The 17,347-nt window shown below is 33.0% G+C and overlaps 1 protein-coding gene across 4 annotated transcripts; it reads left to right on the plus strand.

Annotated features, from left to right (window-relative positions):
• Positions 1-684: 684 nt before the first annotated feature.
• Positions 685-10,610, plus strand: LOC127087266 (uncharacterized). 4 transcript variants are annotated; one of them, XM_051028137.1, is made up of 17 exons: positions 685-981; positions 1,073-1,228; positions 1,341-1,860; positions 2,269-2,419; positions 2,754-2,864; positions 3,327-3,687; positions 3,916-4,203; positions 5,366-5,891; positions 6,201-6,351; positions 6,786-6,896; positions 7,290-8,271; positions 8,956-9,007; positions 9,101-9,192; positions 9,378-9,447; positions 9,650-9,825; positions 9,969-10,035; positions 10,204-10,610. In XM_051028137.1, exons 2-17 carry the CDS (start codon positions 1,091-1,093, stop codon positions 10,350-10,352), a joined length of 3,945 nt encoding a protein of 1,314 aa, XP_050884094.1. In that variant the 5' UTR covers positions 685-981; positions 1,073-1,090; the 3' UTR covers positions 10,353-10,610. The 4 variants fall into 4 exon arrangements, with proteins under 4 accessions (XP_050884094.1, XP_050884093.1, XP_050884095.1 ...); XM_051028136.1 differs by having other exon boundaries at positions 686-981; positions 8,956-9,192; XM_051028138.1 differs by lacking the exon at positions 6,786-6,896 and having other exon boundaries at positions 686-981; positions 8,956-9,192.
• Positions 10,611-17,347: the final 6,737 nt, after the last annotated feature.

Here is a 17,347-nt window from a genome sequence, read left to right on the forward strand (position 1 = left end):
TTAAGACTAACTATTTTTCACTTGGTCAGCAAGGTAACTGCTCCGTTTTGTCTTGGTCAGCAAGGTAACCGCGGTCAAAATTAGGTTTAGGGTTTTTGATCGTAATTAATTAATTAATTTCCACCAAATTAATTAAATTTTTATTATTTATTTTTCCACCAATTCGAGTTCCAAAAAATATTAATCAAAATTTTAAATTCACATCCTCCAATTTGTCTGTCTAACCCCTCTCCATTTTCTTTGGGGGTTTTGCAAACTCGAATATTAACATAATTTTCTTTTTTTTTTTGTATTTTTATATTTAAAAGGTGCAGTATTCGCGAGCCTATCCTCATTTTTTTAGGATAAAACAATCTTTTAAATTTGCACCTTCACCTTCAAAGATACTCACAAACTCCATTTTTTTTTTGAGTTTTTGAATTGCAGGTATAAATAGGAAGAATATACGAGTTTGTCCCCATAAATATAACTGTTTTAAATATTAGTTTAATATTTAAATTTATAATACATCGTAAATATATCTTTAAAATATCTATTTTTTATTAATTGTATAGATAAAATAAATAAAAAATATTTAATAACAAAATTGATTAGAATATCAATCAAACCGTCCATTCGTTAGACTTAGAATCCTTATATAATTGGAGCAAAGCAGGAAAGCCTATTTAACATCAGAGCAAAGCAGGAAAGCCTATTTAACATCAGAGCAAAGCAGGAAAGCCTATTTAACATCAGAGCAAAGCTGACCTAACACGTTATTTTTCACATGCGATATTTCTGTCTTCATACTAGCATATTCACCAAATTGGCAACACCACCCCTGGTTTACTAAATTGACTAGACTATTAAACGTATATTAAAGGAATTTATCAATAAAAGACAAGAAATATATATGCGCTTCTTTTAGACATTGAAGACAAAACCCCGCAATTCCATTCCCTTCCCAGAATTTGAGTTCATCACTAACAAGTACAGAAAAGAGTAAGCGCGTTACAACTTGCATGAACTACGCTACGAGTCTTCAAATTGAAGTTTCTTTTCAATCTTTTTCTTCTTCTTCTGTATATTGCAGGTGAAATTCTATAGAAAGATGGTTGTATCACAAGTGTGTTCTTCTGTGGATGCAATTAGGGCATTTCTTCAACATCTAGTTGATCCAATGCTGCCACAAGAACCTTCTATTCACGACGATCCTCCACTATCTCAACAACAGAAAATTGCAAACCAGGTTTTCTTTTCTTTTTTTTCCATTAATTTTATAACTTTTGTTAAGACAATTCAAAGATTATTTGAAACTGATAAAATTGAAGTTCCTGTTTCATTACATGATTATGGTGTAGGTTCATTCTGTTGTGTTACTGTACAACTATTACCATAGAAAACAGAATCCAGAGGCAGCATTTGTGGCATTTAGGGAGTTTTGTAAGTTGATTGTTGATATGAGGCCGGCTTTGTTGCCATATATGAAATTCACGGCAAAACCTAATGAAACTGACCTCGTTGATGTGGAGGAGCAGTTGTCGTTAACTGAAAAAGCGATCACGAGTTCTTATGATATATGTACGATTTTAGACCCGTCGAAAAGTGTTCCTAACGTAGAGGGATGGCCAATTTCAAAAGTTGCTGTACTTTTAGTTGATGGTAAGAAGGAGAATTGTTACTTGCGTTTTTGTTCTGCCACTGGTGGAGTATGGTCGTTGATTGAAAAAGATGTGGATACCTCCGGTCAAATTTCTGAGGTTACAAGAGATGTCAAATGTACATACCAAAAGAGAAGAGTCATTAAGAAGCCCTCAAAAGATGGATTAAATGAAGGTAGGATTTTGGAAGTTGGATATTCTGCTGTTAAGGAAGCTGCGGGTAATTCTCATTCTTCTACAGAAAGATTGCAATAGCTATTGTATTTGTTAGCAACTATAATACTTTAGTTTTGATTTATTTGTAATTAGAATCATGTCTCTGGGACATTCTTCCATGTAAGTTTTTATTTCATTTGTCCAATTTATTTAACCTAGTGAAGATGTCAACACGACTAGATGAAATATCATGATGTATACTTTTCTTTTGTTTTCTATACATTTTGAGGTTAATATCAGAACATACTTTGTTCTTACATATTTTCTGTAGGGTAAATAGTTTTTTCTCTATCAAATTGTCTCTATAGCATATTGCATTTTCAGTTAATGTGTCATTATTTCTTAATTTATGTTTTAACAGGCATTTTTTGATTCATAAAAGTCGAATATTTCTTATTTCCCTTACGAACAGGTGTCAATAGTATTGATATAACGCTTTTGAAAAGTTACACTGTGTATTCCCAGAGCAAAGAGAAGACAGCTTCACGCTTTTATATAATGAAGTGCTCAAAGTTGATAAGCGAGGGGTTTGTTCAAGTTCCTATCAAAGATTTAGTTAAAAGGTTCGTTATGATTAGTATGGTTTTGCTATGGGCTGATGAGTCAGGTCTCAAGGGTGAATTGCATAGCTGCGCCTAGTTTTTCCATTGATAGGAGAAAAGTTTCTTTTTTGTTTCATCCGTTCAGTTGGATTACTTCTCCCTTGTTCACCGAAAAGTCAAATATACTTTGTTTACATACCAAGATTTGTCTTCACGTCTAAATATAGCTATGAACTTTTTCATGAATATGTACATGTTGACTTATAAATTCCATTTTGATAGTCATTTTATATCTGATTGTTAATAACATTTATGTGTGATTCTCTATAACATTTTATATCTCATCTTTGGACAGCTTCCGGGGTCCTTTGGTCAAAAGAAGTTCTAGCAGTTGGAAGGTCACCCCAGTCGTCAAGCACTTCCACGTGCTCCCTTATTCCAAAATAATCTCAGAATGGATTTCTAGGTTGGTATAACTTACCTTTTCCCTTTTTCTGATGCCCAATTTAAATTGCTGTACAGTAATGAATTCTGACCTCATAACTATAAGTCTCAAAACATTACATAGATTTTCCTCAAATTATTTCGAATAGAACCCGTAAAATCAAAGTACAGAAATTGTATATTATTAAATGGAAAAGATGAACTCAAGAGCTCTAAAATGGGGGAAATGGAAAATGAAATGATAAACAACAGTTCTAAGCTCCTAACAAGAGATAGCTCTCCTAACCAACTCTAACAATATTTCTGAATGCCTCCTCTTATTCCCTTCCCTACCTTTATAACAGAAGTTCCGTAAAATTAGGGAGTATCCTAACTAACTCTTATTTCACTTCTTCTACACCCTACTAGAATATGCCTAGGTGTTCTATCTATTTCTCATTTCCACAAGATAATGATGGCTTTTTGTGTAATATGTTCTTTGTAGCGAAACTTTCTCAAATGGTTTGCAAGATTCAAAGCCAGCAGAGAAACAACTCCTAACGTGTGGAGTGACAGAATCATGTGTAAGTAGTGAGGGCATGTCTTTTGGTCTTGATAATAAGCCATGCAGTGATACTATTGAAGCTCTTAATCAGAAAGAAACCAATGGTTTCTGCTCAAATACAAGGTGTGGTACTGTCAAGAAAGACCAGGATATGGACATGAACAACTCTTTACGTTTTCACTCTAAAATTGAAGAAGAATGCCAGCAGCATATTGGAAACACTTTACAAGTTAGTGAAGATAAAAAAATAGAAAATCCATCGACGCAACATCATTCAAATGAATGTACCCACCCTAGCGAGGTTTGAAGTTTATCTTTTCTCCAACTACTATGGTAGATGTGTTTTAAACATTTTTTTTTTGTATTAAGTAAACTCTTACTAGTTGAGTCTATTGAGATTTCACGAGTCTGCATAAACTGTAGAGTTTTGACTATCTTCTTCGTTGTTGAGATAGCTTTTTCTTAAAAAACAGTTTCAATTCCCAATATATATTATCTCTCATCCAGCTACATGACATTGGATGGGCAGGTTGAGAAGTTTGTTTCAACAAGGTTGCGCATTACTCAGACTGGAATCAAAGATAATATTTCTGAATCCATAGAAAAATGTACTCTGATTGCAAATAATTCTGACGCAGATCTTGAGAAGGTCCAAATTTGCATAGATTCGAAGGGGAAGATGGCAGTAACAGATGCGTGTCCTACTGTGGATGCAGTTAGGGCATTCCTTGAACATTTGGTTGATCCAATGCTGCAGGCAAAACCTTCTACTCGTGATGATCCTCCACTATCTCAACAGCAGAGAGTTGCAAAACAGGTTTTTTCATTCATCTTCACACTTTTGTTATTGTAATCTAGAGATTAACACCTAGGTCATTATATGGAACTGGTTTGAGTTAGGCTTTTTTTTGTTCAATACTGTTTCTATTCTTTCTTTGAAGTGTAGTGAATTAAAAACAATACTCTTAACCAATGAGAGCAACCAAAACCATAGAGGCAATGACATCAGGGCACAATTAACTAGAAAATATACCAGTAGTAACAAATGAGAGACAAGAAAATAATACCGAGAATTTACGTTGTTCAACCTTAGAGACCTACTCCACAGGAGAGAGAACACATAATATTTTCACTATGATGAGGAATAAATAATACATGATCAAGTCCACACCATAGAGTTTTCCATTGGCCCCTTACAATATCCACTGTTGAGAACAGCCACAAGAATCCCCCAAGCCTTTTACCACTCTATATTTCACACAATCCCTTGATCTCTCAATCTCTCTAATTTTCTTTTCACAATGAATTACATGAAATGCCTCACATTTTGATTACCCAAAGATTACCTTCGGAGACCCCTATGTTATTTATAGTCTGTGAAACAAGCTGCGACTGAAACATAATTCAGTTAGATCAGTTATGTATGGTCAATAACATGTTTAATAAACTGTAACAGAATTTATAACAGACTCAGATGCTGTGGGGTCTGAGTGCTACACGTTCCACTTGTATCAAATTTTTAGACACATCAAAATAAACTTGTATCAGATTTTTAGACACATCAAAATGGATGATTTGTTGAACATGTTGGTTTAATGAAATATATCAGATTAAGGTTTTTTCTCTTTTATTGCTTCCTTATAGTTACACTTCTGATGTATTTTGATATATTATAATGACATTCCCCAGCAATATAAAAATCTCAACTCTTTAAAGAATCTGTTATTTGTCCTTGCCTCATTAGATTTGACCTGCTTTACCAAAGGAGGTAGGTTTAAGATAAAAAAAGATCTAAGGTATAATCCTATAAATTAAAACCTTGTCTCGAGAAAATGTTTTTCCATATATGGCAACGTAAATGGAAGGTCTTATGATATTTATAATTTCTCTTTGCCAAGTCTTGTTTTGCGCTTTTATAGGCATTTTTATGATATGATATCTCACTGTTAATTACTCGACGATGGTTTCCTTCATACCAGGTGCATTCGGTTGTGTTACTGTACAACTATTACCATAGAAAACAGCATCCAGAGCTAGCATTTGTGGCATTTAAGGAATTTTGCAAGTTGGCTGTGGATCTAAGCCCAGCTTTGTTGACATATATGAAGTTCACTCAGAAGCCTAATGAAACTGACCTTGTTGATGTGGAACAGCAGCTGTCATTAACGGAAAGAGTGATCATGAGTTCGTGTGATATATGCACATGTCTAGATGCGTCAAAAAGTATTCCAAATATAGAGGGATGGCCTGTTTCAAAAGTTGCCGTCCTTTTAGTTGACAGTAAGAAAGAGATTTGCTTCTTACTTTTTAGTTCCATCACTGATGGGGTATGGTCAGTGATTGAAAAAGACACGGATTCTTCCGATCAAAATTCAACAGTTACAAATGGAATCAAACATGCATACAAAAAGAGAAGAGTCATTAAGAAGCCTACAAAACATGCATTAAATGTTAATGAAGATGGATTTTTGCAAATTGGATATTCATCTGTAAAGGAAGTCACAGGTAATTCTTCTTCTTCTACAGCAAGATTGATATAGCTATTCTTAGTAAGTATAGTACTATCGTTTTTTTTTTCTTCGTTATCAGAATCACATATCAGGGGATATCCTGCGTTTTTCTATATTTTGAGGTTACTATTGGGACATACCTTTTGTTTCTTCCTTTTTTTATGTATAATTAATAGTTTTTCTCTATTAAAATGTAGTTGTAGCATATTGCATTTTTAGTCATTCTATCGTTATCTCTTAAGTTATATTTTAATATGTGTTTTATGATTCATAAATTTGAATTTGATTCTCGTATGCAATACAGGTGTCAATAGTATTGATATTATGCTTTTGGGAAGTTACACTGTGTATTCCCAGAGCAAAGAGAAGACAGCTTCACGTTTTTATATAATGAAGTGCTCCCAGTCGACTGATGAGGGGTTTATTCAAGTTCCTATAAAACATTTAATTCAAAGGTTCGTTATAATTTGTATGCTTTTGCTATTGGCTGATAACTCAAGTCTCAAGGGTGAATTGCATAGCTGTGACCTGTTTTCCCCTGAAAAGTCAAACATACTTTGTTTGCAACCCAAGAATTGTTTCCGTTTCTAAATCAAGCTATAATTTTTATAAGGAATCTCTGCATGTTAATTTACAAATTTTCATTTTAATAGTCATTTTCATGAATTTCTTTAGATGGTACTTATTACCAGAATGTAAGAGTTTGATCGTAATCTGTAGTTCTAGTTTTATTAGAGTAGACAGTAGGAGATCATGGGATGATGTGCGCTGCAAGCTGACCTACACGATCTTATCGATCTTTACCCGATTGTTGTAAAACAGTAAATCTGATTGTTAAAAAACTTCTTATGTGCTTCTCCATAACATTCTATATCTCCTATTTGTATAGCTTCCGGGGTCCTTTAGTCAAAAGGAGTTCTAGCAGTTGGACGGTCACCCCAGCTGTCGAATATTTCCACGTGCTTCCTTATTCTGAAATAATCTCAGAATGGTTTTCTAGGTTGGTGTGATTCTCCTTTCTCTTTTTCCGATGCTCGATTTAGATTGATATGGCTGTATTTTAGCATTTTCTAAATCCCAAATTTCACTAGTGTTTCTATTTTAAATCGCTTTTTCACATAAGCTCATAAATATAAGAAACTAAGAATTCAATGCTCCTAAGTATAAGAAACTAGGAATTAAAAAAATATGTAACTAGACCACAGTTATGAGCCTAATCTGTAATACACTTGATGTGTGAATTTACAGTAATGAATTCTGACCTCATGATTTGAAGTCTCAGAAACATAACATAGATTTCTTTAAATTATTTCTCATTTCCATTTTTTTGTTTTCTTTGGCACCTCTTTCTATAAGATAAGGATGACTATTTTTCATAATATGTTCTTTATAGAGAAACATTCTCAAATAGTTTGCAAGATTCAATGCTGATAGACAAACAATTTCCGAAGCTTGAAGTGACAAAATTGTACGGGAGTAGTGAGGGCATATCTATTGGTCTTGATAACAAACCGTGCACTGATACTATTGAAGCTATTAATCAGAAAGATAACAATGGTTGTGGTACAATTAAACAGTGTGGTTCTGTCAAGGAAGCCAAGGATATGGAGCTGGACAACTCTATAGTTTTTCCATCTAAAAATAAAGAAAGCAAGCATATTGTTAAAACTTTACATGCTGGGGGAAATCAAAAGATTTTAAATCCATCTGTGCAACATCACTCAAATGGCACTATTGAAGCTATTAATCAGCAAGAGAACAATGGTTGTGGTAAAATTAAACGGCGTGGTTCTGTCAAGGAAGCCGAGGATATGGAGGTGGACAACTCTATAGTTTTTCCATCTAAAAGTAAAGAAGAAAGCAAACATATTGTCAAAACTGTACATGCTACTGAAGATCAAAAGATTTTAAATCCATCTGTGCAACATCACTCAAATGGCACTATTGAAGCTATTAATCAGAAAGAAAACAATGGTTGTGGTACAATTACACGGTGTGGTTCTGTCAAGGAAGCCAAGGATATGGATGTGGACAACTCTATAGTTTTTCCATCTAAATTTAAAGAAAGCAAGCATATTGTCAAAACTTTACATGCTATTGAAGATCAAAAGATTTTAAACCCATCTGTGCAACATCACCCAAATGATACTATTAAAGCTCTTAATCAGAAAGAGAACAATTGTTACGGTACAATTAAACGGTGTGGTTCTTTCAAGGAAGCCAAGGACATGGATGTCGACAACTCTATAGTTTTTCCATCTAAATTTAAAGAAGAAAGCAAGCATATTGTCAAAACTTTACATGCTAGTGAATATCAAAAGATTTTAAACCCATCTGTGCAACATCACTCAAATGAATGTACAAGCCCTCACGAGGTTTGAAGTTTATCTTTTGTCATATGATTTTGATTATTACTCCATGTGTCTCATTATAAATGTCATGTTTGAAATATTTGTGTCTCAAATTATTTGTTACGTATTTTAGAATATTTAGACAGCATTTAATAACTTTTTCTGATAGTATTAAATTATGTTTAGATACTGCGGTAGATGTTTTAAACCATTTTTTTTTGTATTAAGTAAACTCTTACATCTATTGAGACTTCAAGGGCTTACTTAGACTATAGAATTGACTATTTCTTTTGTTGTTGAGATAGCTCTTATTTAGAGCTATAGTTTTTCTCCTATCTCTCTTAACAAAGTTTCTCCTACCTGAACTTTTTTCCGTTTTAGGTAATAAATATTTTTCTTCAAGAGTATAACAGTTTCAAAGCTTTTCCAATATATTTATTGTTGGAAACATAAAACTCATTAATGTTTCACTTTCCTAGACCTCTTTAATTCTCCACTTCCCAATTAGTTGAAATTCATTGTATAGAATGTACAAGAAGGTCAATGTATCTTAGAAATTAATGCTAGCTTAAATGTTCTCTTGTAAATTGTATCTTTCATTGGTTACTATGTATTATAAATTATGCAAGTATGTTGTTCGGTGCTTAGTAATTCAAGCACATTCAGAAAAATTGTTTCTATTTTTCACACATGGCATTGGATTGGCAGGCTAAAAAGGTTGTTTCAACCAGGACACACATCACTGAGGGTGGAATCAAAGGTACATCTGCTTTTGATAAGATTTGTGCCAACACCACTTCTGAAAATGAATCCGTAGAAAAATGTACCCCGATTGAAAATAATTCCAACACAGATCTTGAGAAGTTCCGAAATTTCATAGCTTCAAAGGGGAAGATATTGTCAGAAACTGCCATCAAAGTTCTTATTCGAAAGAGGAATGCACTGGTAAAAACCTCTTATTCTTATATTAAACAATAATGTTGGATTACAGTTCAAGTTTATATGTTTCTTTGTGTTATATTTTTGTACTATTATTGTCATCATTTTTTATTTAGCCCTTCAAAATCGGATTCAGGCGAATTTCTATTATGGACTCTTGCATTTATCTAAGATTAAGTTTCTTTGAGCAGACTCTTCAGAAGCGAATGATAGAGGATTCAATTGCTGTGTGTAATATGAAAATTCAAAGGTGGTTAATTGGTATGTTTTTCTTAACTGTCGGTTTATCCTTGCTTCTAATTTTGCTTCTCCTGCTTTCCTCTATCAGTAATGTTTTTTCCCCTTATAATGGATTGGTGGTCAAACATATACAATACTAGCTCATTACAGCAATATATTAGCTTCTTATTCGCATTTTCTCATGTATCACTGTCCCCTTATAATGGATTCTTGACAAACGTAGGCGAGGAAGATGACATGGAATTAAAGATAGAATCCATTATAGATGGCTGTAATGGTACATGTTTAAGAAATCAAGGAAGGACGAGTCAATATCTTGAGGGTCATCAATGCTTACTCCCATCTGTTAACAGGAAAAGATTGGCAGATGCCGTGCTCAGTTTGCAAACTCCTTGCCAGGCAAGACATATTCTAATCAGTACTTGTTATAGTTTTTAATATCCGTCCATGCATAGTTTAAAAATGACTACTTACTAGTTTCACACATTACTAATTTATTTTTTCCTTGTTCAAGTACTTAAAAATCATGTTTGATCATGCAGGAACTAGATGATATATGTCATGTAAACAATTGGATCCTACCAACTTATAAATTATCTCAATCAGATGGTAAGACTCCTTTATTTATTTTTTGAATTTGTTGTCATTTTGATTTATGACATGAATAATGAACTATTGAGGATTGTGTATATGTTATTTCAACTATGGTTTGGATATGTATGTTGATGAATTACCATTCATGTGTATAATATGACTTGCATGTTTACATTTTTGAAGGCAAATTTCAAGCTAATGTAAGAGTTAAGGGATTGGACTTTGAGAATTCATGTGAGGGTAATCCATGTTCTTTTCCTCATGAAGCAAGAGATTCAGCTGCTGCTCAAATGTTGACCAACTTAAGAAGTATGGCAAAATCAGCCATATGATTGATTCCCTTTAGTTATAAAATTGAAACTGGAGTATTCATTTGATTGATTTGTGAATAAATCTACATATATTAATGTAGTGGATCTGATTATTTAATTGCAACTAGGCTTTCATATGGTGGGTTACCTTAGAGCACATTGCTAGATATTTAACAGAGCACATTGCTAGATATTTAACAGAGCACATTGCTAGATGTTTAACAGAGTTATCAACATTTGTTCTAATGAATATATGAAAATTATGATTTTTATCTAAAACCATAGTTATTCACTAAATAGTGATTAAGATCGATAGATACATTTATATAAAACTATGATATTGGTAGAATAATGAATTTAAATATATTTTGAAAATAGTGGAGGGCTGTGAGAATTTTTTTCAAAATATATTTGAAAAAGTATATGTTTGAATACACAAAACATGTAAACATTGCAAAATGGTATCAGTTATTGAGTTAATTTAAAAAGTATATGGTTAAATACACAAAATTGTAAACATTGTGTTAATTGGTTTTAAAACTAGGGAACTATTAGAAAGATAATTAGTCAGTTACTGAGTTAGTCCAACACTTGTAATTTTGTTTTCAAAGATATTTAATAATTTGATCTCCTTGTATTCAATCAGTTTTGACATGATGAAAGAAGATTCTTTGATGAAAGAAGATTCGTTATCATTCTTGTGTTCAACATATTACAAATTATAATATGTAATATGGTATCAGATTAAAATTTACATTGATGTCTCTTTCCCTTTCTTTCCGCCGTTTCTGCTTTTCTTTATTCCCAAAATTAGAGTTCCTCGTCATGTTTTTCTTTTCCCCAAATCGTTCCTTTTCCAAGACTCATCACCAATCTTACATGGATTGTGAAGATGAAAATCAATTCGTCAATAACGACCATTGCTTCCAAGGATTCTGTTCTCAATTCTCGAAGCCTATACTACCTTCACCCCAAAAGAAAAATCCAGGTGCAACTCTTATAGTGCCACCGCTCGATGATTATAAAGGTACACTAGATCTAGATTTATAGTGGTTCCGTTATCATCCTCGCTAAGCCAATTCATTCTTCAATGATTGCCCAGTGAAATTTTTGATTTTCCACTATAGGTTTTGACAAATTACACGAGGTCCTATACAATCACAGTTGAAATTTTTGGTTGTTCCCTATAGGTTTCGACAAATTACATGAGGTCCTATACAATCACAATCTAAATAATAAATAATGTTGAAAATATAAAATCTTTGATCTGAAATCTCGTTGACTTATATATAATATCCAAAACTGAATCCTTGCGAAATCTTTATTCAAAATCGTCTTGAATATTCTATCCCTAAAAATCTGCTCCAGAGTCTCCATCCTGCAGCGATATTTCCTCAATCCTACCTGAAGATTGAGAAGAACTCTCACTTTGTCCATAGGCTTCTGCACAACACTACCAAAGTAATTATAGAGAGAAAAACCTCTTTTTTTTCCGCTGGACTTGCAAAAATCACCACAACCACACACACTTTACAAACCTCTGAAACTTTCAAGAAATATTCAATGAACATTAAACACAATAACAAAATCTCCTCAACAATCACACATCTCAAAAGATGTGATTAGATCCATGCGAAAATAGAATCAAGATGAGGTAGAAGATTAAAAAAATCATTTGCAAAAATAACTCAAAAATGATACAAAATCCTTTTGAAAATGAGAGAGCAAGTGTGTTGTGAAATTTCAAAAGTGTATTTTTTCCAATATGTTGAGAGGTTTTGAAACAAAAATCGTTTATATATGCTAGGTATCTAGTACAAAAATGAGTTAAAAATTGTGCATGATTCAAGTCAAAAGATTAAATGATTTGAATTAAGATGCAAAAAACGTTTCAAAACTCATTTTTGTGATTCGATTCACATAATTTATGATTTGAATTGCATGATTCGATTCATGAAGTTTGGTGATTTGAATCAGAGTACTAGAGGAAAAACCAAGAAACTCCAGTTTAGTGTGATTCGAATCAGACAATCGTGTGATTCAAATCAAAATGTTATGATTAGAATCAAACAGTCATGTGATTCGAATATGCAACTTCAGTCTCCTCCTTTTTGATGCTTGACAAGCTTGCAATTGGAATTGATCCAACTTTAAACAAGAGCACATTGTGATCAATGCTCTCCTCCATTTTCTTGTAACCCCCCCCCCCCCCCCCCCCCCCCCGAACATTGCACAGATGTACGAACAACATAAAATGTATCAATCAAATCAAATATAGACTCACATTAAAGAGATAGGTACTAATGAACCTAAGTGAAAAATAACCAGTAACACAAACAATGATCTAAAGAAACAGATGAGCAAATCATAACTAAGAATGATATACAACAAACGAGAATAAGATTCATATATACAAATATAGACATATCAAATGCAACAAATATGCACAATACAACATGAGATTACACAACAACATAATTACGTGATCAAAACATACATGGGTGGAAGGTTAAATAATGCATGAAAATGTGGAAGAATGCTTAAATGCACATAATTTATATAATGCCCTTAAAAATATTTTAAATGCAAAACGAACAATCACACATTAGCTTAGAAATTATCAAATGACAAATAGCATGAAAAAAATAAACAAATAAATATAGAACAAAATACAAAGATAATATTGCTAAAGATAAAAGTTGTAGAAACATATCAATAGGGTTGGTTTAAAAATGAAATTTTCTACAAGGAAATGTTAGTTTACAATAAAATACAAATAGAAAATGGAATGAAATATGAATATAAATGTATTTAAAGCACGATGATTCCAAGATTCCCAAATTCCTACGTATCATGTGAAAATGTTATGTGGATAACAATTTTGTAAAAATATCAGCTAATTGATTTTTCATATCCATATATTAAAAAATAACATCACCCTTTTCAACATGATTCCTTAGAAAGTTGTGTCGGGTTTCTATATGTTTGGTGCGTGAATGTAGACCAGAATTCTTAGTGAGGCTTATCGCACTAGTGTTATCGCATTTGATTGGAACACAACAAAGTTTTAAATCATAATTCAATATTCAGCCTCAACGGTAGAAAGAGAAATACTATGTTGCTTTTTATTGTTCCAAGAAACTAAACCATTTCCAAATAAATGAAAAGTTCCACTAATGTTTTTCCTATCCAACTTACAACCAGGAAAATAAGAATTAGAAAAACCTACTAAGTTACATTCTCCACCTTAGGGAAACCAAAGATTTTAATGTGAGGTTCCATTAAGATACCTTAAAAAAAATTTACGATCTTAAAGTGAGATTCACTAGGTGATGCATGAAATCGACTAAACATAATATCTGGTCAACTCGTGGTTAAATAGAGTAAAGATCCTATTATACCTCTATAATTGGTAATGTCGATCTCTACGCCGTGTTCATCTTTATCTAACAACACATTTGAAGTCATAGGAGTTGAGATGCTTTTCGAATTTTGCATATCAAATTTTTTAGGAGCTCTAAGCAATACTTTGTCTTGATGATGAATGTACCGTCTTCATATTGCTTTATCTGCAATTCTAAGAAGTAGGTGAGTTCTCTGATGATAATTTACTAGCAAGTGTACTAGTGTTGTAATCGAAGTGATAAAATAAATTCTTCACTACAGGGATTGCGAATTTAGAATAAGGAATATTATGCGATGGAAGTCAAAACAATAAACATGTGGGTTTTCATATTTGTTTGGTCGAAAACACAAGAAAGAGTTGTTATAATAGTGATGATAAAGGCGGTCAAATCTTATTATTAGAATCCCCTATTTCTACTTGATTGATGAAGCACGCGTTAATAGACATGTAATGACTACAAAGTTACACGACAGACTAAATCTACCACTACATATCCAATCCTTTGGCGTATAACTCGCTAGTCTATGCGTTAACTCCCTGATCCCTCAAGTCAATTGTCCTGTCAAATTAGGAAACATAGCACGTTAGTCCCTAAGTTATAAATTCTAATCATACTATCCCTAGTAAATTAGAGAATCCAACAGTTAAAGTATGTCAGATAAATAACCCTGTGGTCATTAGTTATAACTTATCAATATTAAATCGAACGTCGTAACAAAAAATAAACAATGAGCACAATCAATAACCGAATAATAACAAAGAGTGAACACACTTACATTAATGTCATTCAGTCATATGTCCCAATAAAATAAAAAAACTTCATCATAAAATTTGACCTAACCTGAGAGGAATCTAACCACTCTTAATGAAGTAATTCAATACCATAAGTGTAGATTCGAAGAACATGAAGAATCACCGAAGAACAATCTCTCCAATGGATCCAATGGTCTTCAAAAGTTTCAAAATTTCCCTTAAACTTTAATTTTATACATTGCTAGTCGAACTCCTTTTTATTCATCTTTTTTCCTTTTAAAGTCAGCAAAAGCATGTCAGGAAGTTGCAGTAATGCGAGCGCGCTAGATATCAATGCAGGTGCGCTGCTTAATAATGGCGAAACACGAGCACTTTCTAGAGTAGCGCATACACATTTTTTCAGTGGCTAGATCTCCTTTTTATATCTATTTTGCAAAAACTACCGTCTCAATCCGAGTTACGAAACTCCATATATGATTAAATTGCTGGACATACATCATGATTTACATTATGCTGAAAAATGCTCATTTCTTCGTAATTTCTTCACGATTTCTTTAATAATTAATTAAATACCCGTGTCTTTCTCTTGATATAATTTTATTCACTTATTCACACTTTGTTATGACTTTTCTCATTATTCCTTCGATTTAATTCGAGATTGCTCGTACAAATCACATAATGACGACTGTCATCACAACCCTAAACTTGAACAATTGCTTATCCTCAAGTAACCTACCTGCACAATGAATATTTGTCAGAAATAAATCACAAACCATACCAATTGAATGTCATTTACTTTTGTTGATCGAGATATCTATTTCTTTCTTTGATCCAGTCATTTTATTTCTGGCAATAACAATACCAACATCAGATACAGGTGGTACATAACTAATTGTAAGTATGTCCCATAGGTGAGTGTCATAACCCAGGAAAAAAAGCTTTCGATTCTATCTTTCCAATAATCAAACTTTTCTCTATCAAACACTGGAGGTTTAACATTGTAGTTGTCACTTTCATTGGCGTTAGCCATAGTGTTTTTCTCATGTTGGATCTCTCTACACTGTTAAGTGTTTGATTTGAAAATCAATAATAGAGTCGAAGCTCTGGTACCAATTGAAGGGAGAGAAAAACAAGAAAGGGGGATTTGAATTATTTTCCCAGGTAATAAAAACTTTTTCAAGTAAAACACACGAAAGATAAAGCAATCAACACAGAAGTTTATCCTAGTTCGCTTTCAACAAGGACTTAATCCAATAATCTAGAAAGATTACAACAAAAGCGTCTTAAAGAGTAAATATATATTAGCCCTCTCAAATTTACAGACTTCACAAGTCACTTGAGGAAATATTCAACAACTATTTTGGAATTACAATGAAGTGTTTAGTGCTTCTAGGTAAGCAGTATTAACACAATGAGAACTTTAGGATTTCACACTTAGAGCAACAACTCGTGTGAACATATTTTGAACAAGAATGAATGGGAATGTGGAATTAAGTTTTCAGTATTCTTGAGTGAGTGTTTCGTCCCTAGTATGATGATGATCCGACCTTTATATGGTGTTTTGAACATGAGACAGTTAGCTGAGGCAATAATGAATATCTTGGCAATGATGGACTTTAATTGACATTAAGTTCATTGTCATTTCCATAGCAATTTTGGAGAGTGTTTATTCTTTTCTAAATAAAGATTCATACCAAAAGTGGAATACTTTGTAGCTAAGTCTTGTGGTTAATCTTGAGTCAGAGTGCGTGGAATTCAGATCTTCTTGTTCAACATGTATTCTTCAGATAGTTGCTGAGAGTAACTTTTCTTCAGAAGTTCTTGATATGTTTTTCTGTAGATCCTTCTTCAGAGTACAAATCATCAGAGTAGCTGTGTAGAAGTCTTTAGATGCAGAGTGTCTGAGTCTTCTACCGTCAGACTCTGTGAGCTTCCTTTTCTTCAGAGTCAGAGCGACTGTTTCAATTGATTCTAAGTTATCTATTCTTGACTTGCGTGATGTCATATATTGTCTATCTAATCCTTTTTCTATTAGAGTCCTGCATACTTAGATAAATTTGTTAGGGTACCAATTTGTTTCATCCTTTGTTATCATCAAAACTTTAGAGATGAATTGTAGACACAAAATCTTGTTCTAACATCACATGGAGGTGTATCATCATGGGTGCCAAGGGAGCAAGTAGTAGACATTGGAGTTCTTATTAGCTTGTCATCAATCATATTTCCTTTTTGCAATATTTCTCAAATATAATGATGTTGAGACGTGAAAGTACCATTAGATGTGGGAATGATTTTGACACAAAGAAAATGAATTGGCCTTCCAAGAAGTTTTAGAGAAAATTTTATAGCAAGATCAGCCTTGAACTTATTTAAGAAGTTGACATTGTTTCCTGTAAGAAGTAGATCATCAACATATACTAGGAAATATGAGTGATAATACCATGATTGTAGATGAAGAGGCCTGAGTTTGATTTTTTAATGAAAATTCCATAAGTAACCAAAAAGGATTTTAATTCATGGTACCAAGCTCGAGGCGTTTCTCTTAGACCATATAACGCTTTATGGAGCTTGCATACATGATCAGGTAGTGTAGGGTGAACAAAATCATGTGGTTGACGCATGTAGACATCTTCAGATATGGTATCATGCAAAAAGGCATTATTAACATCCATTTGGACAAAACTCCAACCTTTTGAGAGTGCAATACACAATACCATTGTGATCGTTTGCAGCTTAATAACGGGAGTAAAAGTGTATTTGTAATCAATACTTGGTCGTTGATGAAAACCTTTAGCAATAAGCCATGCTTTGTAACGAACGATGGATCCATCCAGATATCTTTTTAGAAGAAAAAAAA

Source organism: Lathyrus oleraceus, chromosome 5 (assembly GCF_024323335.1).
Source record: "Lathyrus oleraceus cultivar Zhongwan6 chromosome 5, CAAS_Psat_ZW6_1.0, whole genome shotgun sequence".
In the NCBI taxonomy this organism is placed as follows: Eukaryota; Viridiplantae; Streptophyta; class Magnoliopsida; order Fabales; family Fabaceae; genus Lathyrus; species Lathyrus oleraceus.